This window comes from Eleutherodactylus coqui, chromosome 11 (assembly GCF_035609145.1).
Source record: "Eleutherodactylus coqui strain aEleCoq1 chromosome 11, aEleCoq1.hap1, whole genome shotgun sequence".
NCBI lineage: Eukaryota > Metazoa > Chordata > Amphibia > Anura > Eleutherodactylidae > Eleutherodactylus > Eleutherodactylus coqui.
Window position 1 is genome coordinate 6,842,633 of NC_089847.1, and position 26,694 is coordinate 6,869,326.

The 26,694-nt window shown below is 47.8% G+C and overlaps 1 protein-coding gene across 2 annotated transcripts in view; it reads left to right on the top strand.

The window, feature by feature from the left end:
* The window catches only part of LOC136582013 (fatty acyl-CoA hydrolase precursor, medium chain-like), a 47,667-nt gene extending 22,080 nt beyond the window's left edge, over positions 1-25,587 (top strand). For both annotated transcript variants that reach the window (XM_066582746.1, XM_066582745.1), the window contains 6 exons: positions 16,979-17,119; positions 18,948-19,025; positions 19,116-19,263; positions 20,075-20,224; positions 25,124-25,196; positions 25,300-25,587. In XM_066582746.1, the coding sequence (XP_066438843.1) occupies positions 16,979-17,119; positions 18,948-19,025; positions 19,116-19,263; positions 20,075-20,224; positions 25,124-25,196; positions 25,300-25,486 (777 nt within the window). In that variant the 3' untranslated portion in view covers positions 25,487-25,587. The remainder of the gene's footprint in view (positions 1-16,978; positions 17,120-18,947; positions 19,026-19,115; positions 19,264-20,074; positions 20,225-25,123; positions 25,197-25,299) is intronic.
* The last annotated feature ends 1,107 nt before the right edge of the window (positions 25,588-26,694 follow it).

Here is a 26,694-nt window from a genome sequence, read left to right on the forward strand (position 1 = left end):
CACCTCCATCATAAAATTGTCAGGAGCCGCAAACGTGGGCATAAAGGCGACTCAGGTGCAAGCACTTCTACACATCTCCACAATGCAGTAATACCGTGTCTGAAGCACGTGAGCGGGCCCAGGGTCAGGCTCGGCACCAACCTCCACCTTGTGTGACCCAAGGTGCCGTGAGTTACATAACAACGGGAAATCCATGTGTCCCCACAAAATTTATTCTGTGTAGGTGTCAGATAGCTCAACACCGCATTGGGAAGTCTTTGAGTTCCTTGTGCTCGCCTATGCTGTCAGTGCACAAAGATGGTATTACACAGGAAGAAATCAGAGTGCCCAAACATGGCAGAGTTTAACCCTGCCAATGACCTCGGCTTCGGCCGACATTACTAGCCTAGTCAGTCAGTGTATTTGCGCCAGACAGGTAAAAACGCAATGGGAAGTCTTTGTGCACTCACAGCATAGGCGAGCCCATGAAACTCAAAGACAGTATTAAACATGAAGAAAAGAGTGCCCAAACATGGCAGAGTTTCACCCCGCCCCGGACCTCGGCCCACACTTCTGCCCTAGTCATTCAGTGTATTTGTGCCAGATAGATAAAACACAGCAATGGGAAAGCCGTCTGCACCCTAGCCAAGTCAGTCAGTGTATTTCTGCCAGACAGGTAAAACAACGCAATGAGAAATCTTTGTGCACGGACAGCATAGGCAAGCCCATGAAACTCAAAGACGGTATTACACATGAAGAAATCAGAGCGCCCAAGCAAGGCAGCTCACACCGCCAAGGACCTCGGCCTCGGCTCACACCCACAGTAATTGTGGGCATAAAGCGGACGCGGATGCTAGTACAGCTGTGAACGTCTCTTTAAATCAGTTACGGTTGCTTTCATCGCTACAAAGACTGGATGAACCACAAAGAAATTCCACAGGCTATACCTGGTGCAGTTGATTCTTCCCTCCTAGGACCTTGGCCTCTGCCCACACCCTCAGTAATCGTGGGCCTCAAGCGGACTTGGATGCTAGTGCAGCTGTGAACGTCTCATTAACCCATTCCCGCTGCAGGAGGTAAATTTACGTCCTGGCAGCGGGGTACTTCCCGCAACAGGGCGTAAACTTACGCCCTGGGGATAGCACGGGATCACATATGATCCCGCGTTATCCCACAGCGGGAGTCGGTTGTCAATCACAGCCGCCGTTCCGCTGTTAACCCCTTCCCTGCCGCGATGTAAGTAGATCGCGGCAGGGAAAGAGTTCACAGAGGGAGCGCACTCCCTCTGTGTCTCCGGCCGGCTCTCGCGATGTTATCGCGAGAGCCTGGCCTGTCGCCATGGTAACAGGACGCCAGACACTGGCGTCCTGTGTTACCAGTGCCTGGGATCGCTGTATAAGCGATAAGGCATGGCAGAGGAGTAGCTCTGCCATGCCTTATGACAGCGATCATCAGGGCAGTGGTCAAAGTCCCTCAGAGGGACACAAATGTTGTAAAAAAACAAAGATTAAAAAAATGTAAAAAAAAAGAGTAAAGAAAAATTTTTTTATGCTTTTTCTCAGATTAACATAAAAAAAGGTAAAAAAAAAATAAAACACCACATATTTGGTATTATCGCATCCGTAACGACGCGTACAATAAGATGCACATGCTTTTGACTGTGCATGACAAAAAAAAAGCTAAAAAACTGAGGCAAAATGCTAATTTTCAACATTTTGCCTCACTAAAAACGCAATAAAAGTGATAACAAAGCCGTATGTACCCCGAAATGCTACCAGTAAAAACTACAGCTCATCTCGCAAAAAATAAGCCCTCATAGAGCTCCGTACATCAAAAAATAAAAAAGTTACAGGACTTTGAATGCAGCGATTTAGAAAAGAAAAAAGATTTCCAAAAAAAGGGTTTTTATTGCAGAAAAGTGGAAAAAACCTTTAAAAAAATGTAAGAATTTTGGTATAGCTGTAACCATACCGGTCTGCAGAAAAAATGGATTGTCTCATTTATGCTGCATGATTACCGTGGTAAAAAAAAAAAAAAAAAAAAAAAAAAATCTATGGCAGAATTGATGCGTTTTCTCTCCCTGCTATCATAAGAAAAAAAAAAAAAGTTTTACAATATAGCTAATATACCCAAAAATGATGCCAATAAAAACTACAGTTCGCCACACAAAAAACAAGCCCTTACATGGCCGCGTCGACGGAAAAATAAAAAAGTTATGGCTTTTCATAAATGGAGAAGAAAATCCGCCAAAAATTGTTGCGTCCTTAAGCCCAAAATAGGCCGTGTCATGAAGGGGTTAATGCAGTAACGCTCCTTTTGTTTGGCCCAAACCACTGTCTCCGATAACTGTGGTAACACAAGAGAAAATACATGTTGCCCACCGCTGATCCCCTGACCCCAAGCAGGAGGAGGATGTGGCATAAAAAGGCTGAGAAACTATGAGCGAGGTAGCACCAGCAATACTCTGTGTGGGAAGTACGTGAGCGGGCCCTGGGTCAGGCTCGGTCCCAGCCTCCACCTTGTGTGACCCAAGGTGCCGTGAGATAAATAGCTATGGGAAATCCATGTGTCCCCACACACTTCATTCTGTGTATGTGTCAGGCAGCTGAAAACCGCAATGGGAAACCACCGGCAGTATAGGCAGACCCCAGTGACATTTCTGTAGCAAGAGTATAGGTGGACCCCAGTAACATTTATGTAGCAAGTGTATAGGCGGACCCCAATAACATTTCTGTAGCAAGAGTATAGGTTAACCCCTCAAACCTTTCAGTACCAAGTGTATAGGCGGACTTCAGTAACATTTATGTAGCAAGAGTATAGGCGAACCCCTATAACATTTCTGTAGCAAGAGTATAGGTGGACCCCTGTAACATTTCTGTAGCAAGAATATAGGCGAACCCCGGTAACATTTATGTAGCAAGAGTATAGGTGGACCCCTGTAACATTTATGTAGCAAGAGTATAGGTGGACCCCAGTAACATTTATGTAGCAAGAGTATAGGTGGACCCCAGTAACATTTATGTAGCAAGAGTATAGGTGGACCCCAGTAACATTTATGTAGCAAGAGTATAGGTGGACCCCTGTAACATTTCTGTAGCAAGAATATAGGCGAACCCCTGTAACGTTTCTGTAGCAAAACTATAAACGGACCCCAGTAACATTTCTGTAGCAAGAGTATAGGCGGACCCCAGTAACATTTCTGTAGCAAGAGTATAGGCGAACCCCAGTAACATTTATGTAGCAAGAGTATAGGTGGACCCCTGTAACATTTCTGTAGCAAGAATATAGGCGAACCCCTGTAACATTTCTGTAGCAAAACTATAAATGTACCCCAGTAACATTTCTGTAGCAACAGTATAGGCGGACCCCTGTAACATTAATGTAGCAAGAGTATAGGCGGACCCCTGTAACATTAATGTAGCAAGAGTATAGGCGGACCCCTGTAACATTAATGTAGCAAGAGTATAGGCCAACCCTTGTAACATTTCTGTAGCAAGAGTATAGGCAGACCCCAGTAACATTTCTGTAGCAAGAGTATAGGCAGACCCCAGTAACATTACTGTAGCAAGAGTATAGGTTAACCCATCAAACCTGTCAGTACCAAGTGTATAGGCGGACTCCAGTAACATTTATGTAGCAAGAGTAAAGGCGAACCCCAGTAACATTTATGTAGCAAGAGTATAGGTGGACCCCAGTAACATTTATGTAGCAAGAGTATAGGTGGACCCCTGTAACATTTCTGTAGCAAGAGTGTAGGTGGACCCCAGTAACATTTATGTAGCAAGAGTATAGGTGGACCCCAATAACATTTATGTAGCAAGAGTATAGGTGGACCCCAGTAACATTTATGTAGCAAGAGTATAGGTGGACCCCAGTAACATTTCTGTAGCAAGAGTATAGGCGAACCCCAGTAACACTACTGTAGCAAGAGTATAGACAAACCCCTCAAACCTTTTAGTAGCAAGTGTATAGGCAGACCCCAATAACATTTCTGTAGCAAGAGTATAGGTTAACCCCTCAAACCTTTCAGTACCAAGTGTATAGGCGGACTCCAGTAACATTTATGTAGCAAGAGTATAGGCGAACCCCTGTAACATTTATGTAGCAAGAGTATAGGTGGACCCCAGTAACATTTCTGTAGCAAGAGTATAGGTGGACTCCTGTAACATTTCTGTAGCAAGAGTATAGGTGGACCCCAGTAACATTTATGTAGCAAGAGTATAGGTGGACCCCAGTAACATTTATGTAGCAAGAGTATAGGTGGACCCCAGTAACATTTATGTAGCAAGAGTATAGGTGGACCCCTGTAACATTTCTGTAGCAAAACTATAAATGGACCCCTATAACATTTCTGTAGCAAGAGCATAGGCGGACCCCTGTAACATTAATGTAGCAAGAGTATAGGCCAACCCTTGTAACATTTCTGTAGCAAGAGTATAGGCGGACCCCAGTAACATTTCTGTAGCAAGAGTATAGGTGGACCCCAGTAACATTTCTGTAGCAAGAGTATAGGCGGACCCCTGTAACATTTCTGTAGCAAGAGTATAGGCGGACCCTAGTAACATTTCTGTAGCAAGAGTATAGGCGGACCTCTGTAACATTTCTGTAGCAAGAGTATAGGCGAACCCCAGAAACATTGGTGTACCAAGAGTATAGGCGAATCCCTGAAAAATGTGGTTACCATGAGTGTAGGCGAAGGCCGGAAAAATTAGTTAGATAACAGTATAGGCAAGTGTCAGGACAGTGTCCGGGATATGGGGGTCCCTGAGATATCCCGCAACCCCTGTCCCTGCCTACTTGCCCCCCTGGGCTAACCCCCAGGGCGACAACTGGGCGGCGGTCCCTACCCTCACTAGGGAAGCGGGACACGGGAAGACAAACAGACACTGAGACAAAACAACGGTAGAATGGTCAGACAATCCGGGTTGGCAACAAGAGGGTACGCAGTACGGAGGGGTCAGGCAAAAACGTAGTCAAGTCCAAAAGCAGGTGTCAGGAAAGCCGGGGTCACAAAGAGTAGTCAGGACAAACGCGGGTGCAGCTGGAGAACCAAACTAACACTGGCAAGGGCTGAAAGGAAAACACACATATTTAAATGCTGTCAGCGCTCCCGCCCCAGAAGCTGATTGGGGCGGGGAGCCTGACAGCAGCAGGGCTAATCAGGGAGGTGCTGGGGGCACGCCCCCAGTCTTGCTGCACAGACAGTTACTAGGGAAGCCAGCCTGGTAGTCAAGTGACTAGAAGCACCAGCTGCCTCCCTAGCAACCCGGCGGCGACCAGTCTTACAGCGGCCCGGGGAGATCACAAGAACCGGGGCTCCCCTATGCCGCACTCCTGTAACCCGGGTGGCAGGACCGGTGGTGTGGGCACGGCTGCCCCGAGAGTTGCAGGTTCTGACAGTACCCCCCCTTCTACGGGGGGACACCGGACCCCCATGGCCAGGTGCGGGCTTAAGCGGGAAAGCCCTGTGGAATGACTGGACTAGGCGTGGCGCATGAACGTCCCTGGCAGGGACCCACGTCCTATCCTCAGGGCCAAATCCTCTCCAGTGGACCAGGTACTGCAGCACACCTCTAACCCGTCGGGCATCAACAAGCCTTTCTACTTCATACTCCAGTTCCCCCTGTACCAGAGAAGGAGGGGGCGGGTTCTGGGTGGGTAGAACTGGAGTCACATACTTCTTAAGCAAGCTTTTGTGAAAAACCTTGTGGACCTTCCAGGAGTCAGGAAGTGCCAACTTATATGACACCGGGTTGATAACCTGAGAAACAGTAAATGGGCCAATGAACCGAGGAGCAAGTTTCAGGGAGGGAACCTTAAGTCTCAGATTCTTGGATGACAATAAAACTTGCTCCCCGACCACAAAAGGTGCAGAGATAGTACATCTTTTATTTGAGTATTTACGCAGTTTCTCTTGGGAACCCTGAAGGTTCTTACGAACCTGGGCCCAAACTGTGCACAGTTCCTCAGAGGATAAGTCAGCGGCCGGATTGTTCGAGACAAAAGGAGTAGAAAGCGAGAAACAGGGATGGAACCCATAGTTACAGAAAAATGGTGACAATTGGGTCGACGAGTTAACATGGTTGTTAATAGCAAATTCGGCGAGAGGTAAGTAGTTGGCCCACTGATACTGGTTATCAGAGACAAAAAGTCGCAGGTACTGGATAAGTTCTTGATTCATCCGTTCCGTTTGTCCGTTACTCTCGGGATGGAAAGCGGAGGAAAAAGACAAATTAACGTTTAGATTTTTACAGAAAGCTCGCCAGAAGCGAGCGACGAACTGTACCCCTCTATCTGACACAATATCCTCGGGGATCCCATGTAACCGAACAATCTCCTTGATGAACATTTCAGACAGAAGTTTGACGTTAGGCAACTTGCAAAGCGGAACAAAATGTGACATTTTAGAGAAACGGTCAACTATTACCCAAATGACCGTATTCCCCAGCGAGGATGGCAGATCAGTAATAAAATCCATGGACAAATGGGACCATGGCCTGGACGGAATGGGCAAGGGAAGAAGAGGACCCTCAGGACGTCTCCTGAGATTCTTCCCCCTTGCGCAAACCGGGCACGCGGACACAAATAACCGTACATCCTTGGCCATGTGCGGCCACCAATAGAGTCTGGATACTAACTCCAGAGTACCCCTGATGCCGGGGTGTCCAGCTAGGACTGAAGCATGTGTCTCCTCTAACACTTTCAATCTCAGTGACAACGGGACAAATAATTTGCCTTCCAGAAGGGCTTCAGGAGCTGATTGTTGAGCGGCGTGTATGAGAGGTGAAAGGTCGGAGGAGACAGCAGCGAGGACCACCCCAGGGGAGAGAATGCTCTCGAGCTCAGACTCGGAAGGTTCCGGAGAACCAAAACTCCTAGACAGGGCATCAGCCTTGACATTCTTAGAACCGGGTCTATAGGTAACAACAAAATTGAACCGAGAGAAAAACAAGGCCCAGCGGGCTTGCCGAGCATTTAACCTCTTAGCGGAATCTAAATAGGTGAGGTTTTTATGGTCTGTGAGTACCGTGATCTTATTTAGCTCTCTATAGTCAATACAGGGCCGGAGACCCCCATCCTTTTTCTCAACGAAGAAAAACCCGGCACCCACCGGGGATTCTGAGGGCCGGATGTGCCCCTTGGCCAAGCTGTCCTGGATATAGTCCCTCATAGATTCTCTCTCTGGAACCGTAACATTATAAATGCGGCCCTTAGGAAGTTTGGCCCCAGGAATCAAGTCGATTTTACAGTCCCATTCCCTATGAGGGGGCAGAGCTTCAGATAATTGCTTGGAGAACACGTCAGAAAACTCGGAGAGGTAATCTGGTAGGGGACTCCCCTCGCAGGTGGAGATTCCCACCTTCACTGGACAAAGGTGGTTGGCACAGCGGGGACCCCACTCTACCAGTTCCAATGTGTCCCAATTTACTACCGGGTTGTGCTCCCGGAGCCAGGGGAGGCCTAGGACGACGTCCACAGACAAATCTCTCATCACCAGAAAAGTGCAGGTTTCAACGTGTAGGGCTCCTATAGTAAACCTTACTTCAGGGGTAACCAGATTAACAACCCCTGCTTGCAATGGAGTGGAGTCCACTCCTGAAACAAAAATCGGAGTCTCTAAACGTAACAAAACCCCGGACAGTTGAGCAACGAAATTAAAGTTAACGAAATTAGCAGCAGCCCCGGAATCAACGAAGGCTTGCCCAGTACGGTGGAAAGCATGAAATTCTAGGGTGCAGGGCAATAACATTTTGGACAACACAGGGAGTACCTTGGCTCCTAGACAGTCCTCCCGACAACTGCCTAGGAGCGGAAGTTTTTCCTGCCGTGGCTTCTTAGCGCAGGTTGCAATGCGGTGACCCAGCTCCCCACAGTAGAAGCAGAGGTTCTTCTTCAGGCGGTATTCCCGTCGTTGCTTGGGGTTCATGGCTCCCAGCTCCATGGCCTCGGTGGTGGGAGGTAAAAAGGTCGGGTCAGTCGAAGAAGTGGGCGTGGGGAGTGGGGTGGTCCGAGCGGCGTGTCTGGCCCTCAAACGTCGGTCGGCCCGAATAGCCAGCGACATGGCTTGCTCCAGGGTTCTAGGCTCCGGGTGGGCCACGAGTAGGTCCTTAAGACCCTCAGACACACCGGTCAAAAATAGGTCTTTTAGGGCGGCATCATTCCTCCCGGATTCTGTACAATGTTGGTGGAATAGAGCGCAGTAGTCCTCCGCCATCTTGCGACCCTGGCGAAGGGCCAGAAGCTTGGAGACTGCGTAGCCGGCCCGGTCGGGTTCGTCATAAATTTGACCCAAGGCGGAAAAAAAGGCGTCAAGGGATAGTCGGGTGGGAGAGCCAGCTGGTAACGAGAAAGCCCAATTTTGGGGCTCTCCCCTCAGGCGGGTAATTACGATTCCCACTTTCTGGTATTCAGTACCAGAGGAGTGGGGGCGGAGATCAAAGTAGAGCTTGCAGCTCTCTTTGAATGCAAAAAACTGACCTCTCTCTCCGGAGAAGCAATCCGGAAGCGTGGCTCGAGGTTCTGACATTGTTCCTGGAGCGGAAGGGGGCTGCATGGGACCTGCAGCTGCCACTTGTTCCTGTAGCTGCAAGCGGGCTGTTAGGTCCTGGGCAAGGGTCGTAAGGACCTGGACCTGGTTCGCTAAAGCCGCCACGGCCTCCATCGAGGGGCTCAAAGTTGCCGGGCGGATCCAAGGGTCTGACCTTCGTTCGGCCAGTGTTACTGTCAGGACAGTGTCCGGGATATGGGGGTCCCTGAGATATCCCGCAACCCCTGTCCCTGCCTACTTGCCCCCCTGGGCTAACCCCCAGGGCGACAACTGGGCGGCGGTCCCTACCCTCACTAGGGAAGCGGGACACGGGAAGACAAACAGACACTGAGACAAAACAACGGTAGAATGGTCAGACAATCCGGGTTGGCAACAAGAGGGTACGCAGTACGGAGGGGTCAGGCAAAACGTAGTCAAGTCCAAAAGCAGGTGTCAGGAAAGCCGGGGTCACAAAGAGTAGTCAGGACAAACGCGGGTGCAGCTGGAGAACCAAACTAACACTGGCAAGGGCTGAAAGGAAAACACACATATTTAAATGCTGTCAGCGCTCCCGCCCCAGAAGCTGATTGGGGCGGGGAGCCTGACAGCAGCAGGGCTAATCAGGGAGGTGCTGGGGGCACGCCCCCAGTCTTGCTGCACAGACAGTTACTAGGGAAGCCAGCCTGGTAGTCAAGTGACTAGAAGCACCAGCTGCCTCCCTAGCAACCCGGCGGCGACCAGTCTTACAGCGGCCCGGGGAGATCACAAGAACCGGGGCTCCCCTATGCCGCACTCCTGTAACCCGGGTGGCAGGACCGGTGGTGTGGGCACGGCTGACCCGAGAGTTGCAGGTTCTGACAGCAAGGGCCTGAAAAATTGGTGTACCAAGAGTACAAACGTACCCCTGAAAAATTGCTCAACCGCGAGGGCAGGTGAAACCCATAAACATTTTCTAAAGATACAGCTCACTGTTGCTTAATTTGTAACAGAGCCTGGAGGCAGCCCTGTGAAAAAAATTGGTTTCTGTTAAAGTATAAATACTTTTGAAACTTTGAAAAATTGTAAAAAAAAATTGTAAGCAGATCCTTTTGGGCCACAGAAAAATTGGCAGTTCATCGTGATGACATGCTGTTTTAGGAGGAGGAGTAATAATATCCAAGAGTGATTGACAAAGCTAATTCCCCCTTTTTTGTGGTGATAGAGGATGCATTTTTTCTCCTGTTGCAGCAAAAAGAATCATTAGGTTCCACTGCTTTCCGCCAGTGGAGAAGAGAAGTCTGGGGAAATCCAGCCTTTGTTCATCTTTATGAGTGTAAGCATGTTGGCACTGGCAGTTGACAGGCGGGTACGCTTATCCATGATGATTCCCTCGGCCGCACTAAACACCCTCTCTGACAGGACACTAGCGGCAGGGCAGGCCAGGACCTCTAGGGCGTACAGCGCAAGTTTGTGCCACATGTCCAGCTTTGACACCCAATAGTTCTATGGAGCAGAGGCATTACGGAGGACAGTGGTACGATCGGCTACATACTCCCTCACCATCTTTTTACAGTGCTCCCTCTGGCTCAGCCTTGACTGGGGAGTGGTGACACAGTCTTGCTGGGGAGCCATAAAGCTGGCAAAGACCTTTGAGAGTGTTCCCCTGTCTGCGCTGGACATGCTGCCTGATCCCCATGCCACCCCTGCTACATGGCCCTCTGAACTGGGTCTTCTGCCACTAGCGCTGTCAGATGGGAACTTTAGCATTACTTTTTCCACCAGGGCCCTGTGGTATTGCATCACTCTCGTACCCCTTTCCTCTTTGGAAATGAGAGTGGAATGGTTCTCCGTATACCGTGGGTCTAGAAGGGTGTTGGCCAGAATGCATCTAACGTGAGGGTCACGGGAAAGGCAGCCTAACATGAAGTCAGCCATGTGTGCCAGGGTCCCAATACGCAACACATCGCTGTCCTCACTAGGAAGATGACTTTCAGGATCCCCCTCCTCCTCCTCTTCAGCCCATACACGCTGAATAGAAGAGAGGCAAGCAGCATGGATACCCTCTGCAGTGTGGCCAGCTGTCTCTTCCCCCTCCTGCTCAAAAACGTGATGAGATATAGACATGAGGGTGGTCTGGCTATCCAGCAACATACTGTCATCCCCATCTACTGTTCCAACCGCAAAGCGTCGGCCTTTATGCTTAGCAGCGAACTTCTCAGCAGGCAAAACAGCAGGATGGTAACACTAATGATGGCCGCATCGCCGCTCACCATCTGGGTAGACTCCTCAAAGTTTCCAAGGACCTGGCAGATGTCTGCCATCCATGCCCACTCCTCAGTAAAGAATTGGGGAGGCTGACTACCACTCCGCCGCCATGTTGCAGCTGGTATTCCACTATTGCTCTACGCTGCTCATACAGCCTGGCCAACATGTGCAGCGTGTGAGCACATCGCACAGCAGTCGGTGCTCTGGCAGCTGAAACCAATGTTGCAGGGTCCTCAGGGTGGCAGCATCTGTGGTGGACTTGCGGAAATGTGCGCAGACGTGGCGCACCTTGTCGAGCAGGTCAGACAAGTGGGGGTAGTTTTTCAGAAACCGCTGAACCACTAGATTGAAGACGTGGGCCAGGCGTGGGCACGTATGTGGGGCTGCCGAGCTGCAGGGCCGCCACCAGGTTACGGCTGTTGTCACACACGACCATGCCCGGTTGGAGGCTCAGCAGCGAAAGCCAGAGGTCAGTCTGCTCTATCAGATCCTGCAACAGCTCGGTGGCCGTGTGCCTCTTGCCACGTAAGCTGATTAGTTTCAGCACGACTTGCTGACGCTTGCCCACCGCTGTGCTGCGGTGCCGCGCGCTACCGACTGCTGGCAATGTGCTCACACTTTTTAATTGAGAGGTAGACGTGGCGGAGGAGGAGGAGAGGGAGGGTTTGGAGGAGGTGGCATAAAACGCCCCAGATACCAGCACCGAGGTAGCACCCAGTATTCTGGGTGTGGGTAGGACGTGTGCGGTCCCAGGCTCTAACTCGGTCCCAGCCTCAACTAAGTTCACAAAATGTGCCATCAGGGAGATATAGTGGCCCTGACCACATTGGTGAGGGCACGATTTATGTTGCGGGAGAAGTGCTGGTGTAGGGCTGGGACGGCACACCGGGAAAAATAGTGGCGACTGAGGACCGAGTAGCGTGGGACCGCTCCCGCCATCATGTTTTTGAAAGCCTCTGTTTCCACAAGCCTGTATGGCAGCATCTCCAGGCTGATTAATTTGGCAATGTGCACGTTTAAAGCTTGTGCGTGCGGGTGGATGGCGGCGTATTGTGTTAGCTTGTGTTAGCGACAGCAGAACGCTGCGCTGAGAGACATTGCTGGATGGAGTGGAGGACGGTGGAGGTGAGACTGTGGGTTCAGGCCGGGAGGCGCTCGTGCCTGTGTCCTGAGAGGGGGATTGGATCTGTGTGGCAGGTTGGGGCACAGGGTGAGAGGCAGTGGTGTGACCCGGAGGTGGTGAATGTCCATCATATGCCTGCGCATGCTGGTGGTGGTGAGGCTGGTAGTGGTGGCTCCCCGGCTGATCTTGGAGCGACACAGGTTGCACACCACTGTTCGTTGGTTGTTCGCGCTCTCACTAAAAAACATTTTGGTGAACACCTAGCCCTCTGCACGGAGGCTTGGCGCGAGGGTGTGCTTTGGGAAACAGTTGGTGGATTCTTCGCTCTGGCCCTGCCTCTACCCCTGGCCACTCCCCTGCCTCTTCCAATCTGTACTGCTGCTGCACTTACCTCCCCCTCTGAAGCCCTGTCTTCAGTAGGCTTAGCAAACCAGGTGGGGTCAGTCACCTCATCGTCCAGCAGCTCGTCCTCTGAATCCTCTGTGCGCTCCTCCCTCGGACTTACTGCCCTTACTACTACCTTACTGACAGACAACTGTGTCTCATCCTCCTCACCCACTGAAAGTTCTTGAGACAGTTGCCGGAAGTCCCCAGTCTCATCACCCGGACTCTGGGAACTTTCCAAAGGTTGGGCATCGGTCACGACACACTCTTCAGGTGAGAGAGGAACCATTTTTTCCCACTCATGGCAGGGACCCGAGAACAGTTCCTGGGAGCCGGGGTGCTCAGAATATGTTATTTTCATGGAGTGAGGAGGCTGGGAGGAAGGAGGAGCAGCAGCCAGAGGATTCAGAGTTGCAGTCCCTAGGCCGGGAGTAGTGAACTGCGTAGAAGACTGGGTGGTCAATACATTGTTGGACGCGTTTTCTGTCATCCACGACAGGACCTGCTCGCACTGCTCTGTTTGTAATAAAGGTCTACCACGCGAACCCGCAAATTGTGATATGAAGCTGGGGAGGCCAGAAACTTGCCTCTCCTAATTCATTAGCAGCCGGCTTTGATTCACCATGCCCAGGAACTTGGCCTGTGCCAACACCCTCACTTGGATGCCCGCATCCGTGTCCACGTCCTCAACCCTTACCCCTACTCCTCTTCATGGCGGATTAAGAATAGAGCAGGGCCCAAATTAATTACCCCACTGTACAGCGCTGACAACTGGGCCTTAATTCACCGCACACAGAGACTTGTAGATAGCGGAGGCTCTATGCTGTGACTTGAAAAAATTAACCCGCTGTCTTGCGCTGATACTTAGGGGTAATTTACTGCTCACAGAGACTTGTAGATAAGAGAGGCTGTGTGGAGTGGGAGAAGACTCTAAAGCCAGTGGATAGTGCTGGTAACTGCGGCTACTTCAACCCCACCAAGGAAAGGGTATTGTTAGATGCTCTGCAGAGCTGAAATACTTTGCAGTGGCCCAGAAAATAGTAGAGTACTGTTTCACTGTGAGAACTCATTGTAAGGCCTGCAGGCTGAGAACGCTATAACTGAAAGGCTGGGAACAGGCCTAGGTGCGTAATACAAAAGTTGGTGCACTAGTGCTCCCAGCCAGCCACAACTATAATGCACACAGTGAGATGTATCCCTAAGAAGGACCGTTGGGGTTCTGGCACAGAGGATCAGGAGTCCTGTAAAACTTTCCCTATATAGGCAGCTCTGTCCCTAAACTCTGCGTAATTCACTGCAGACTGAGAACGCTATAGCTGAAATGGCCTGCACAGCCCGAGATGCTTAAAAAAAAACCTGGTGCACTACTGCTCCCAGCCAGCCACAACAGTAATGCACACGATAAGGAGTAGCCCTAAGAAGGACCGTTGGGGTTCTTGAAGACAGGATCCTACACTAACACTTTCCCTATATCAGCAGCAGCACTCGGCGGTCACCTGATCTCGCCAGCCACTCACTGCTGTGTGGTAGGATAGGGCTGGCATGTCACAGCCGGAAGTGCTAATGCCTTCCCCGCATGTCTATTGGCTAGAAAATGGTGCTAAACATGCGGGGAAGGAAATGCAATTAATAAATAATAATCTTTATTTGTATAGCGCCAACATATTCCGCAGCGCTTACATAAACAGGGAATACAGAAAGACAAAAGTACAAACATTACAGAACCACGGTTACATAGTAATCAGTTGGTGGAAACAATAGGAGTGAGGGTCCTGCTCCAACGAGCTTATATACTACAAGTAATGGGGTGATACAGAAGGTAAAATGGCTGGAGATGTGCGCGGTATGGCGGGGTGGAGAGTTAGGGATTCTATACACATAGACAATGGTCAGATATTTGGCAGAATCAGTGTGACTGCAGGGGCAGTTTATGACAGCTAGCAGGGATTGCAGTCAGTAGGTCAGGGAGCATGTTATCAGGCAGCGTGTAGAGGAGTTTGTTTAGAGAATGCGGTATGCCTCCCTGAAGAGGTGAGTTTTTAGAGCACGCCTGAAGTTTTTCGAGTCCTGGATTGCCCAGGTATCCTTTGGTAGTGCGTTCCAGAGGGCTAGTGCTGCTCTGGAGAAGTCTTGGAGGCGGGAGTGAGAAGTTCGAATTAGAGGGGTGTGCAGTCTAGTTTCGTTTGCCGAGCGGAGAGCCCGGGCTGGGTGATAGATTGAGATGAAGGAGGCAATATAGGGGGGCGCTGCACTGTGGAGGGCTTTGTGGATTAGGGTAGTAAGTTTAAATTGAATTCTGTATTTAACGGGCAGCTAGTGCAGTGACCAGCACAGGGCAGAGGCGTCCGAGTAGCGGCTGGACAGGAAGATGAGCCTGGCTGCCGCATTCAGGATGGATTGGAGAGGGTAGAGTCTGGTGCAGGGGAGGCCGATCAGCAAGAGTTGCAATAATCGAGCCGTGAGTGGATAAGGGCAACAATAAGCATTTTCAGCGTGTCTATGGTGAGAAAAGAGTGGATTCTTGCGATGTTCTTGAGGTGTAGCTGACATGTTCGGGCCACAGATTGGATGTATGGGGTAAATGAGAGATCGGAGTCGAATATGACCCCAAGGCAGCGGGCATGCTGTTTGGGAGTTATGGTGGTGCCACACACTGAGATGGAGATGTCAGGAGGAGGTCGGTTAGTGGAAGGTGGAAATACCAGTAAGTCAGTTTTAGAGAGATTTAGTTTTAGGTAGAGAGAGGACATAGTGTTGGAGACGGCAGACAGACAGTTGGTGATGTTTTGGAGGAAAGGTGAAGAGATGTCACGGGAAGAGGTGTATAGCTGGGTGCCATCAGCATAGAGGTGGTATTGGAGGCCAAAGCTCCTGATGGTTTGTCCAACAGGGGCTGTGTAAATAGAGAAAAGGAGGGGGCCGAGGACCGAGCCTTGGGGGACCCCAACAGCAAGGGGAAGGGAAGGAGAGGTAGAACCAGCAAAGGAGACACTGAAGGAGCGGTCAGATAGGTAGGAGGAGAACCAGGAGAGAGCGGTGTCCTTTAGGCCGATGGAGCGAAGCATACTGAGGAGGAGTTTGTGGTCGACAGTGTCAAATGCTGCGGAGAGGTCGAGGAGGATCAGTAGGGAATAGTCGCCCCTCGATTTGGCTGTCAGTAGGTCATTTGATACCCTTGTAAGGGCAGTTTCTGTTGAGTGTTGGGGTCGGAAGCCAGACTGTAGGGGGTCGAGAAAAGAGTTCTCTGATAGATAGCTTACAAGGCAGGAGTAAACCAGCCGTTCTAGTAGTTTGGAGATAAAGGGGAGGTTTGAGATGGGTCGGTAATTGGCAACGTCAGTCGCGTCAAGAGTCGGCTTCTTTAGCAGTGGGGATATGATGGTGTGTTTGAAAGAAGAGGGAAAGATGCCAGAGGTCAGAGAGAGGTTGAATATAGTGGTGAGATGGGAGATGACCACTGGGGAGAGGGATCGGAGGAGATGTGAGGGGAGGGGGTCGCTAGCGCAGGTGGTGGGGCGAGCAGAGAAGAGCAGTTTGGAGACTTCTTCCTCTGTCGCTGGTCTGAGTACAGACAGTGAGCAGGAGCTAGATGCAGTGCTGACAAGACTAGGGTCAGGGCTAGTCTGGGATTGGGAAGTTATTTCCTGACGGATGTCATCAATTTTCTTTTTGAAATAGGCAGCCAGCTCTACAGCACTGAGATCCGTCACAGGGGGCTGCGGTTTAGGGCTGAGAAGGGAGTGAAAAGTATCAAAGAGCCGCTTAGGGTTGTGCGATAATGAGGAGACGAGAGAGGTGAAGTACACTTGTTTGGCATGATGGAGAGCGAGGTTGTGGGTGCTGAGCATGAATTTGTAGTGGAAAAAGTCTGCGGATGTTTGCGACTTCCTCCACAGCCGTTCAGCACTTCTAGAGCACCGCCGGATAAAGCGCGTTTGAGGCGTGAGCCAGGGTTGGCGCGTTCTACATCGGATGGCTTGGATCCTGGGGGGAGCCGCTTCATCCAGGGCATGTTTGAGAACGGTGTTGTAGCGATCGGCAGCCAGGTTGGGGCAGGTGAGGAGAAAGATAGGGGACATAGAGGACTGTAGGGACTCAGCAAAGTCTTGGGTGTGTATGGCCTCAAAGTTCCTATAGGTACGGTAGGTAGGTGGGTGTGGAGAGATGTTAGGGAGCGTGACAGAGAAAGAGAGGAGGTTATGATCTGAGAGCGGGAGAGGGGAGTTAGTGAAGTTGGAAGCAGAGCAGAGACGGAAGAAGACCAGATCAAGAGTGTTGCCATCCCTGTGAGTGGGAGAGGCTGTGAATTGAGAGAGACCAAGGGAGGAGGTGAGTGAAAGAAGCTTAGAGGCAGATAGGGAGTTGGGGTCATTAGTGGGGATGTTAAAATCGCCTAAGATGAGGGTTGGTTGGGATTTCGCAGGGTAGGAAATGGGGGAGCCAGGCGGCAAAGTGGTCCAAAAACAGGCGAGGAGCACCTGGGGGGCGGTAGATAACTGCTACTCGCATGGACAGCGGGCGGAAAAGCCGTAACGTATGTACCTCAAATGATGGACAGGCAATTGACTTGAGTACCACGTGGTGTTCGTCTCGAGTAACGAGCATCTCGAGTACCCTAATGCTCGAACGAGCATCAAGCTCGGACGAGTGTGCTCGCTTATCTCTACTCGCTATGTATGATGGGGTCAATGTTCTGTATATTTCATTTGCTGTCTCTGCAGGGCCTGACGCCTCTTCCTGTTCATGTGGATGGTGTCTTCCTACCTAAACCAGTAGAGGAGATGTTGGCTGACAAGGAAGTCAACAAGGTCCCGTTTATCATTGGAATGAATAATCATGAATTTAGCTGGGTGATACCAATGGTAGGTACACAACTCGTTTTTTTTAAATGCACGGCCATCGTGCACTTTTTGTGCACTGTTCGTTCATCACTCATTTCTAGTTTTTTAGAAATGAACGATGACTCTTATTAGCGGTGTAGTCTGATATCTCAGCCGGTAGAACTGATAAGATTCTCTCAGCTGGTATCCCGCTGGCAGTTCTCAGCAGGACACCAGCTGAAAGCAAGCAGAAGAAAGGAGCTGTGTACACAAGACAGCACTCCAGCTGTCTTCTGCATACTCAGCTCGGAGCGCTCAGCTGTATACCAGCTGAGCGTTCCGAGAATACAGCAGCTGTATACAGAAGACAGCGCTCTAGTTGTCTTCTGTATACAGGGGGAGCCTTCATTTACACACTAATAAGCTCTTAAGTAGCCTATTAGCTACTTAAGGGCTTATGCAACGTAAATGCTCAAAACTGTCACTCAAACTGCCATTTGAGTTAATTTGGAGCGATCATCTAGCTGTGTAAATGCTCACAATGATTATCTTTTGAGCGAATTTTGAGCGATAATCATTGTGTCTAAATGGGCCTTAGGGCTTAGTCACACGGGTGACTTTTTGCGCAATTTTTTTGTGCGCAAAACTGATGTGCACAAAAAATTGCGTGACCGAAGCCAGCGTCACGGCTGAAAAAAACGCTGCTAGCAGTGGTTATCAGCCCAAAGGGCTCGATCACTTGGGCGTTTTATGCTCAAAAAGAGCGCTGCCCGCTATGCCCTGCCACAGTTGATCTACAGCTCTGGCAGAGGAGAACGATGTTCTCCCATTGAATTCAATGGAGTTGGCAATACAGCCGGCTATTGAATGACAGCTGAGAGCTGCCTCTGATTGGTCACAGTGCTCAGCCAATGAGAGGCAGTACTCACTCACCCATTCATGAATTCATGAATGGGTGAGTGAGAGCTGCCTCTGATTGGCTGAGGGCTGGGGCCAATCAGAGGCAGCCCATTCAGCAAGCCGGAATTTTAAATCCCTGCCTGCTGAATACTACAGAAAGCAGTTCAAGAGAAGAGCCGGCTGGATGCGGCTAATCCCCGGCAGCTGCAAAAAGGTGAGTATATATATTTTTTACACTTTTTTGGATGCTTTTCAGGGAAGGGCTTATATTTGAAGCCCTTCCCTGAAAATTACTGCAGCAATTACCGGCAGCCAATAGCTTTCAATGGAGCCGGCTGTATTGCCGGCTCCATTGAATTCAATGGGAGAACATTGTTCTCCTCTATCAGAGCTGTGATTGGTTGGTGGCCATGTTCACACAGAACTACCACTTACATTTGCTCTTTCAGGTAACTTTCGGACAATAGTTGCCCCGTGTAAAGCCACCTTGAGGTTCTGTTTGGAGCCTCTGATGCAGATCCATCCTGATGCAGAGTCGGCAACTTCCTGCTTTCAGTTACTGGGGTCAGTCAGGCGAGCAAATTTTTCATGCATGTATAAGTGCGGCAAAAAATTCGTACAATGCGTGTAGAAAACAAATCACGTGACCGGCTGACTTGCACTCACATGTTCTATCTTTCGCAGGTGCAAATTTCAAACGCTTGTAAAAAACAGACATGTGCCCACTTTCATTGGATAGCATTGGTTCTAATAGATGCGTCTTGAAAATGCGCCCATACATGCCAGAAAAATTTGCTCGTCTGACTGAGACCACATTGAGATGAGCAGCTCTGGAGCACAAACTTCTGCTCTAATGATGAAATACTGTGCAGGAACATGCTTGAGAACGTTTATTATTGAGTAGAGCGACATCTTCAGCGATATTACTGTGTAATAATCTTATATCCACCTTATGTCCATCTGTATTTAGTTGTTTAATATACCAGGGATATCGGAAGGAATGACGCGGGAGGCTGCAACATTGGCTCTCCGAGATCTTCCCATCATGGTGAGATACGATGAACACATTTATGTTCTCTCATTTCTCGGTTAGTTTTCTATGAACTTCTGCTTATTGTCCTTAATGTTGGTTTTTCAGCCTCCAAACCCCAAAGCCATTCCCTTCATCATTGACGAGTATCTTGGTGACATTGATGATCCGCTGGAGATCCGCGACCGCTTCTTGGATTTATGTGGCGATACAATGTTCGTTATCCCGGCTCTACAAATTGCAAAAGGCCATCGAGGTACAATCTGTTCCCATTGTAGATGATATGTAGAGGTGCTGACTGTCAGGGCATGCTGGGAGTTGTAGTATTCACAGCTTGCCAAGGAAATTATATTAAAAATGGTGTCCTGGACTCCCATCATCCATAGCAGAATACAAAATGAAAGCTGCGCTGTGATTGGCTGTCAGGGGCAAAAAAGACTTTCTTTTAGACAGTTTTATAAGTCTTTACTATGTGTCTTAGTAGGGTGTATGGACAGCAGCTTCTGTCTGGCACAATCCCTTTAACATTTCCAGTCTCACATTAAGGGCTCCCACACACTTCCGATTGCATTTTTTGTTAACGCGAATGTCAATGGGACTTTCTAATGTTAAAAACGCAACGCACCAAAAACGCAGTTGATGTGTTGCGTTTTTTTACAATAGAAAGTCCCATTGACAATCGCGTTAACAAAAAACATAATCGCAAGTGTGTGGGAGCCCTAAGGGCTCCGGCACACTTGCGTTTTTCTTGCGCATTTTTTTCACGCGATTGTCAATGGGACTTTCTAATGTTAAAAACGAATTGCACAAAAATTACAGAAGCGCAAACTTGTGACATGTTTTTAACATTGGAAAGTCCCATTGACAATCGCCTGAAAAAAAAACACTGTAATATCGTAGCGTTAAAAAAACGCAAGTGGGTGTGAGCCCTAAGTCTCAGTGGCATGTTATACAATTATTGCGTCTTCCTCTGTGGTTGTGCCAGTGTATAGCATTATGTATAACAATGATCACTGATGACTCCGCAGCCATCGCCAACTAACGTTCAGTCTTCTTACCCTCATTAGATGCGGGGCTCCCAGTCTACTTCTATGAGTACCAGCACCCGCCAAGTCTACTGGCTCATGTGAGACCTGATTACGTGAAGGCTGATCACGGTGATGAGCTCATCCTTGTCTTCGGAGGACCCTTCCTGAGGGACGGCGTCTTATTTGCTGGTGAGTCAATGACCAAAAAACTAGATGTGTCCTTAGCAACTAGAATGTCAGACATTACTTAAATCACAGCTCCATTGGCACCAAGGTCAAGCTCTACTGGCCATCATACATCACTGCATTTTGTGTATTGCTCTATGGAGTGTTGTATACTACTTCTCATTGGCTTCAGAGATCAGATGGGATGTCTAAAGGACTGAGGATGATAGAGAGGTGCATGGGATCGACATGCTCAGACAGGAACTGTAGGGGCTGGACACCAGGTGGGAGAGTGAAAAGCTGGTGAGAAATCCCAGTTGTACTCGGCTTTAAGAGACTGCATTGTAGGGATAGTGCTTTTGTCACTGCGGTGCTGCTGCTCTCCTCCATGGAAACTATGTGTTTTGGGTGCACTCTCCACAGGAGAAAAAGGGCAATTGTCAAGTTCATGACGCCAGTCCATATGCAGATGAAGATCTGTGCCAGACAAAGCAAAAATAAAAGGAGAAAAATAAAACAAAACATTTCTGTCTCCTGAAGTGTAGTGCGGTACCTCAGTGCTGGTGGTGAATGGTGGGAAGAGTCTCCAGGAGGCAGAATTGACAGTGAAAGCAATAATGATTTTATTATTTCAAGACAGCAAGATTCTTCCTCTTCATCTAATGAAATGTGAAGAGTAGTTTCCATTTTCAGCCCAATTCCAGATTACATTTCTTTAAAATGCAAATCGCAGTTTCTTTGAAGGCCTATTAACACTGGACGGTTATCGCTAAACATTCGCTAATCGGCGATCGTTTTTAGCGATAATCGGCACGTGTTAATGGGCGCGGGGCACCCGCATTTCGGGCACTTTAGGTGATCGTTAAAATCAAGTTCACCTAAAAATCATCTCTCACTTTTATTTTAGTTCTCCACAGGGTAGTACTGATAGCATTGTTTCCCCGTGGAGAACAAAGGATCTGAGCCCACATAATAGCCTGGGGCTATTAGCTGCATTCAATGAAGGCTTCATTTGCATACATAATTGGCTGAGTAGCTACTTAAATACCAATTATTTTTTATGCAAAATAATCGCTCAAAGTGATCTTTGAGCAATTATCTGCTCATGTAAATAGGCCTTAAGGGTAGTAGGAGAGCTATTAGAGAGGATACAGGCATGCAGCATAGACTTGTTATCTGGACAACAAACAGGCTCTTTCCTCTCCCCTATTCTCCACCCTCCCGATTCGTTCTCTCATATTCCTTATATTTCTTTGAGCTTTGAGTGTCCTTTTTTCTAGAACATTACAGTTACTTTATTCTTCCAGGACTGAAGGTCTCTTTAGTGCTGTACGGTTTCTCTAGATTGTTTCTGAAGACTGACTATTACTTCTCCTTTTCTTTCTCTGTATGAATTGTAGAACTTTTAGGTACTCCCACTTTTTGTTCTCCCCATCGCACTGATCAGTAAATTCGTCTCTCTGGAACTCTCTCTGCAACCCCCTTCTTCCGTACTAATCAGCTTCCGTCTTTCGACTCTCCCTTAGACTGACTAAACTAATTCCTCCAATTATTTCACTCTGACTTCTATCTACCAACCCAGGTGTAGCTTTCTTCTAGCTATCACAGGTTATCTTTCTCCTAACTAGCTGAATCATACCTATAAGCTCGGCTGTAGCTTGTGAGGGATAAATGGTAGTTGACTGACGCAAATTAGCATATTACAGACACATCTACAGCATTACATCACCTCGGAGTCCACAGCCTTTTATGGAGTATACAGTCCTGTACAGTACAGAGAGGGTCAGTGGTATGAGAAAGGAAAGAGCCTGTAACCAAGAAGTGCATCCCCATAACTAGGCCGAACAGCTGAGAGAATAAAGCCTTAGAGACTGTTACAGAGAGTCTACATACGTAAGAAAAAAAGAAAAATGTGTGTACATGGATAGTAACTTAAGTGCAGGCCTGCTAGTTAAAAATATGTGAGCTCGAGCCAACACCAGGGAAATATATATTGGTCTGCCACTTGTGGACAAGATAGTGGACAACATTTGCATTAGTTTCGGACTGTGCGGGGACCACCACTGCTGGGCCGCAGTGTTCGGTGGGACTACCACATGTTTTACAATTGAGGTGTATTGCTGATTTTTGTGATTTATAACAGATTGTTATAATATTCTGAGCATCTTTGAGTTGTGCGTATCCTTGGGTTATCGAACGTTTCTGTAATAACTGCATACCACTTACTCTACATTCACACCTGCATTTTACCTTTCAGTTATAATTCCGTCTCTGTTCCGTTTTATGAGCAGAGAAACTTAATTAAAGCTGACATAAATCAATAGTTTTTTCCCCATTGATTTTAATGACTTTTAGAAAAAAAGGAATGGAATCAGAAGGCTTTCCATTTCCTTCCGTTCCATTTGGTTTCTGTTTTTTTTAACTAACAATGACGCAGTCTGCAGCGTATGTAACCATATGCATTACCGGAAGCTTCTATTGCCAACATATTCTCCAAGTTTGTCTAATAATTATACATATTTTTGTAAGGCTGGTCTACTGCGACAAAAACGCTGACCTAGCAAACAGCTGATCAGCAGGGGTCCCTGGTGGTAGACCTCGCCGATCTATTATGGGTGGACTATCCTGCTGACAGGATAGTGCCTTGTGAGGGGGAAAAATGTCATATAAAAGGACTCCCCTGGAGTGAATGGCTAGCCTAATGAAGGATAGCCACCGCACCTTGAATCCCGGTAAGATGGAGACAGATAGACACTTATGTATAAAACCCATCCATGGAATAGGGGGGCATCAGAGTCATATCCAAAATGCAAAAGCGGAAATTTTGGAAGCAAGAAGGAATAACGTGGTAAATAAGTGGGTGAATTTAAAGGCAGTACTTGCTGAGGAAGAGGGGGTCTAATGAAGCAATAGAAGGCCCCCTCCAGTGTTGCATAGGCAGAGTGGCACTGAGGACAGGAAGGTTTGTTGGCAAAAGACGACAAGAATCCAAATAGTTGCAACACGTTTTGGTCACAAAATAAGCCCCTTTTTAAAACGTAACATATCATACAAACATTACCATATATGTAGCATTCAGAAAATAGGATGAGGATTGGAGCGTTTGTGCTCCACTGGTTACCTAATTGTGAGTTCCAGTGTCAACTGCGGCCGAGATCCAGCCTCAACCACTAGTAATGGAGAGGGAGATGTTGCGCATCATTAATGAGGGACACGCATGGTCATCTCGTGCAGTTAACAAATGTGCCACGTCAGTCCAGTGGGCGGCACTCGCCACAGTGACTTGCAGCAATGTCATCAACGTGACGCCATGTGCCGTGATGTCACCATAGCGGTGACAATGTGAGCTTTATTACAGTTATGCCAAGCATATATTCAGGGGAAGGATTAGAATAATCTACCAAGTAAGTAGAGATATATAGCAAACATCATTAAAAGAGAAAGGAATATGTAATACAGGAAATAGAGATATTAGTACGCATGTTATAAATACAAAGTACATACATAAACGTGCACTAAAGGACTAAAATAAAAATTATATCTATAAGAAAACTAAGTGTTAATTTATATAATGTACTGAAGTACGGGCAGTAGAGAACATCGATGGCATGAATACCGTAATACAGGATGTGAAAAAAATGTATATATATATGTATTAGTGTTAAATTGGTTACACCAAATGTATATACAATCATCAACATAAATCTCTTCTTACTTATGTTTGTATGATATGTTATGCTTTAAAAGGTGCTCATTTTGTGACCAAAACGCGTTGTAACTGTTTAGATACTTGTCTTTCTGTCCTCAGTATCACTCTGCCTGTGCTGTTTTGATTCTATTGCCTCATTAGACCCCTCTTCCTCAGGAAGCACTGCCTTCAACTTGTCACACTTATTTCTGAGCGCGGGTATTGTTATTGTAGGGGGTCTTTTCAAAGGAGACCAAATGCTAATGTTGCCTGGGTCCAAATTAGTATAAGCAATCAACGAGCGCTCGGAAAAGACATACACTGACACAGACAGAGTGTGTGATCAAAATGACTTCTAGTTTATTCAAGAAAATACATTAGATTATATAGACCACAAGCCATTATCTAGGCAGGATGCGCTTATCCCTTGGTCAGCATTTTATTACAACAACACATTCTTTCTTAATGAACTACTGAGAAGTGGAAACTGGGGGCCAGGACATCCTGTGAATGTACCACAGATAAGGAAAAAACCTTGAACAATTCAGAGGAGTCCTTTCTGGCCACCTGGCCCCTATCTTTCTTAACCAAAGCACATTTTGTATTTCAACTATTTATTCGTATTTTGATAGCTTAGCAACTAAATTAACCCCTTACATTATTTACTACGTTATTTCTTCATAGAGGAAAGTTACCATAAAAACAACAATTCCACAGCTCTGTCTTGGATGCTGCGGAGTGGCTGATAGTGGCAGCAGATGGGACTTCACCCTGGAGCTCAGTACATGGCGGCACTGTAATCCACAGGAGGGGAGCAGGGCACTGCTCACCCTCTTAGGGGAGGAGAATACTATACTGTCTGAGTTGCAGCCAAAGGGATTAAGGGAAATAGTAGTTGAAGCAGGCAGCAGGAAGTCTGAGAACAGGATGTAAATGGTGCATTGCTGATTCCTCAGACTGAACAGCAGAAACTCAAGAGGAAAGGTAATGGATGGATGTCCTCTAGTATTAGGTGATGATTTATGACTGTTTTGAAATCTGACTTTGGTCTCGGACGTCCCTTTAAAAGTCACCCTGATTTTCTGCAATTATATCCAGACCAGACAATCCTCTGTGAGCTAAACAGCCTGGACTGATACATTGTAACAAACCATCAGTAGAGAGACTTATGCTGCTGCTGTGTGTAGCTGATGGAACTGGATGTCGGTCACTGATGATGATGTTTTCTCTCTCAGGACCTGCAACCGATGCCGAGAAAGCCCTGAGCAGGAAAATGATGAGATACTGGGCTAACTTTGCTCGGACTGGGTAAGCCCATAGCACTGGACTAGCATGGCGGCACATTCACTGCACTGCTGGTTTGCTTCATTAACTGCTCATTAGTTATAACAATACCACTTTTTTACTGCAGGGACCCCAACTGTCCTGGTCTGACAACATGGCCGCCGTACGGCACAGATGAACGCTATCTGGAGATTAGCCTAAAGCAGAAAGCGTCTTCAAAGCTGAAGGAGGAGAAGTTCAGGTTCTGGACTGAGATCCTTCCAGAAAAAATCCGGTCCCTGGCAGAAGATGGAAGTGATCACACCGAGCTGTAGATTATAACTGCACAGCATGAACAGAGAGCGCAACATGCAGTGTAAATCATAAGGTGCACTGGGATATTTGTCCATTTTTAATAAATTTTACTTTTATGAAATTTCATAGTATTTTTGTTTTGCAGCTGGGTCTCTGCCCACTATGACAGAACTACCCAAGGGGACAGGTCCCTGCCCCCACACTTCACTCCTGAAATCTTCTAGTGGGACTTTTCTCCTTTGACTATTTATATAGATGCACAACCAAGCTTACTACATAGAGACAGTAACAGAACTAAGATTATTACATAGATACAGTACCAGAACAATTCCTCTCTCCTTTCTAACAGGTTTCATAGAATCTTCTCAAATACCTCTATTCGGGCCATCTCAGCATTCAGACCCCTACTGATCAGAAACTTTTGACATGTCTCTGTGACATGTAATTACAGAACCCAAGTAATAAAATTCCTTGAAGGTCTGGCAAGGGGGTTTACTCGTCTGCAGATCTCTCGCTTGCGGATCACTAACCTGAACATCAGGAAATGGGCAGCACGTATGTAAACATTCTCCAGAAGACCTGACTCTTTTAAAACTTGTGCCTGCCAGCATTTATTCAAACACAGCTAACAACACAGTTCATGTACAAATTCCCAGACTTACAACCAATAGGGTCCTTGTCACTTACCCCACCCCCTCCCCCACGGGGCATCTGAAGGGCTTTCTTCTCTATCAGACCAGGCGACGGTCACAAAAAAGTCCACACAGGACTTTAGGTTAGCAACCCTTTCAGCTCCACTGAGCTATCACCTTCCCCCCTGAGTGTGACAGAAACTGATCCCTTTATCTCATCTCCTGCCACACCCAGAGTTTGTTTTCTTTTTGCTGGTATAAGAATTCCTGTTTAGCACCCTCTGTAGCCCCTTCTGAATACAGCAATCCTAAAGAGGGTAAATATATCTTGCAAACCAGCAAATTTGAACTTGTCACAGAACGTCTCACTGGTTGTCTGAGATTAAAACATAACTTTTATTATGAATCATGAAAGGAGGGCATAGAAAAAACTTCCACCCTAGTGAACCTGGTGTGTATTATGTCCTTAGTGTTCCTGCCTATTCCTATCTAGAGTGAGACAAGTGTCCCTAGGTTCCAGTGTGGGTTCGTCCTTATTGGGACAATTGCCCCACTTGTAAGCAGGGTTCCCTTTCCTACGGTTTAGTTGTCTTGTT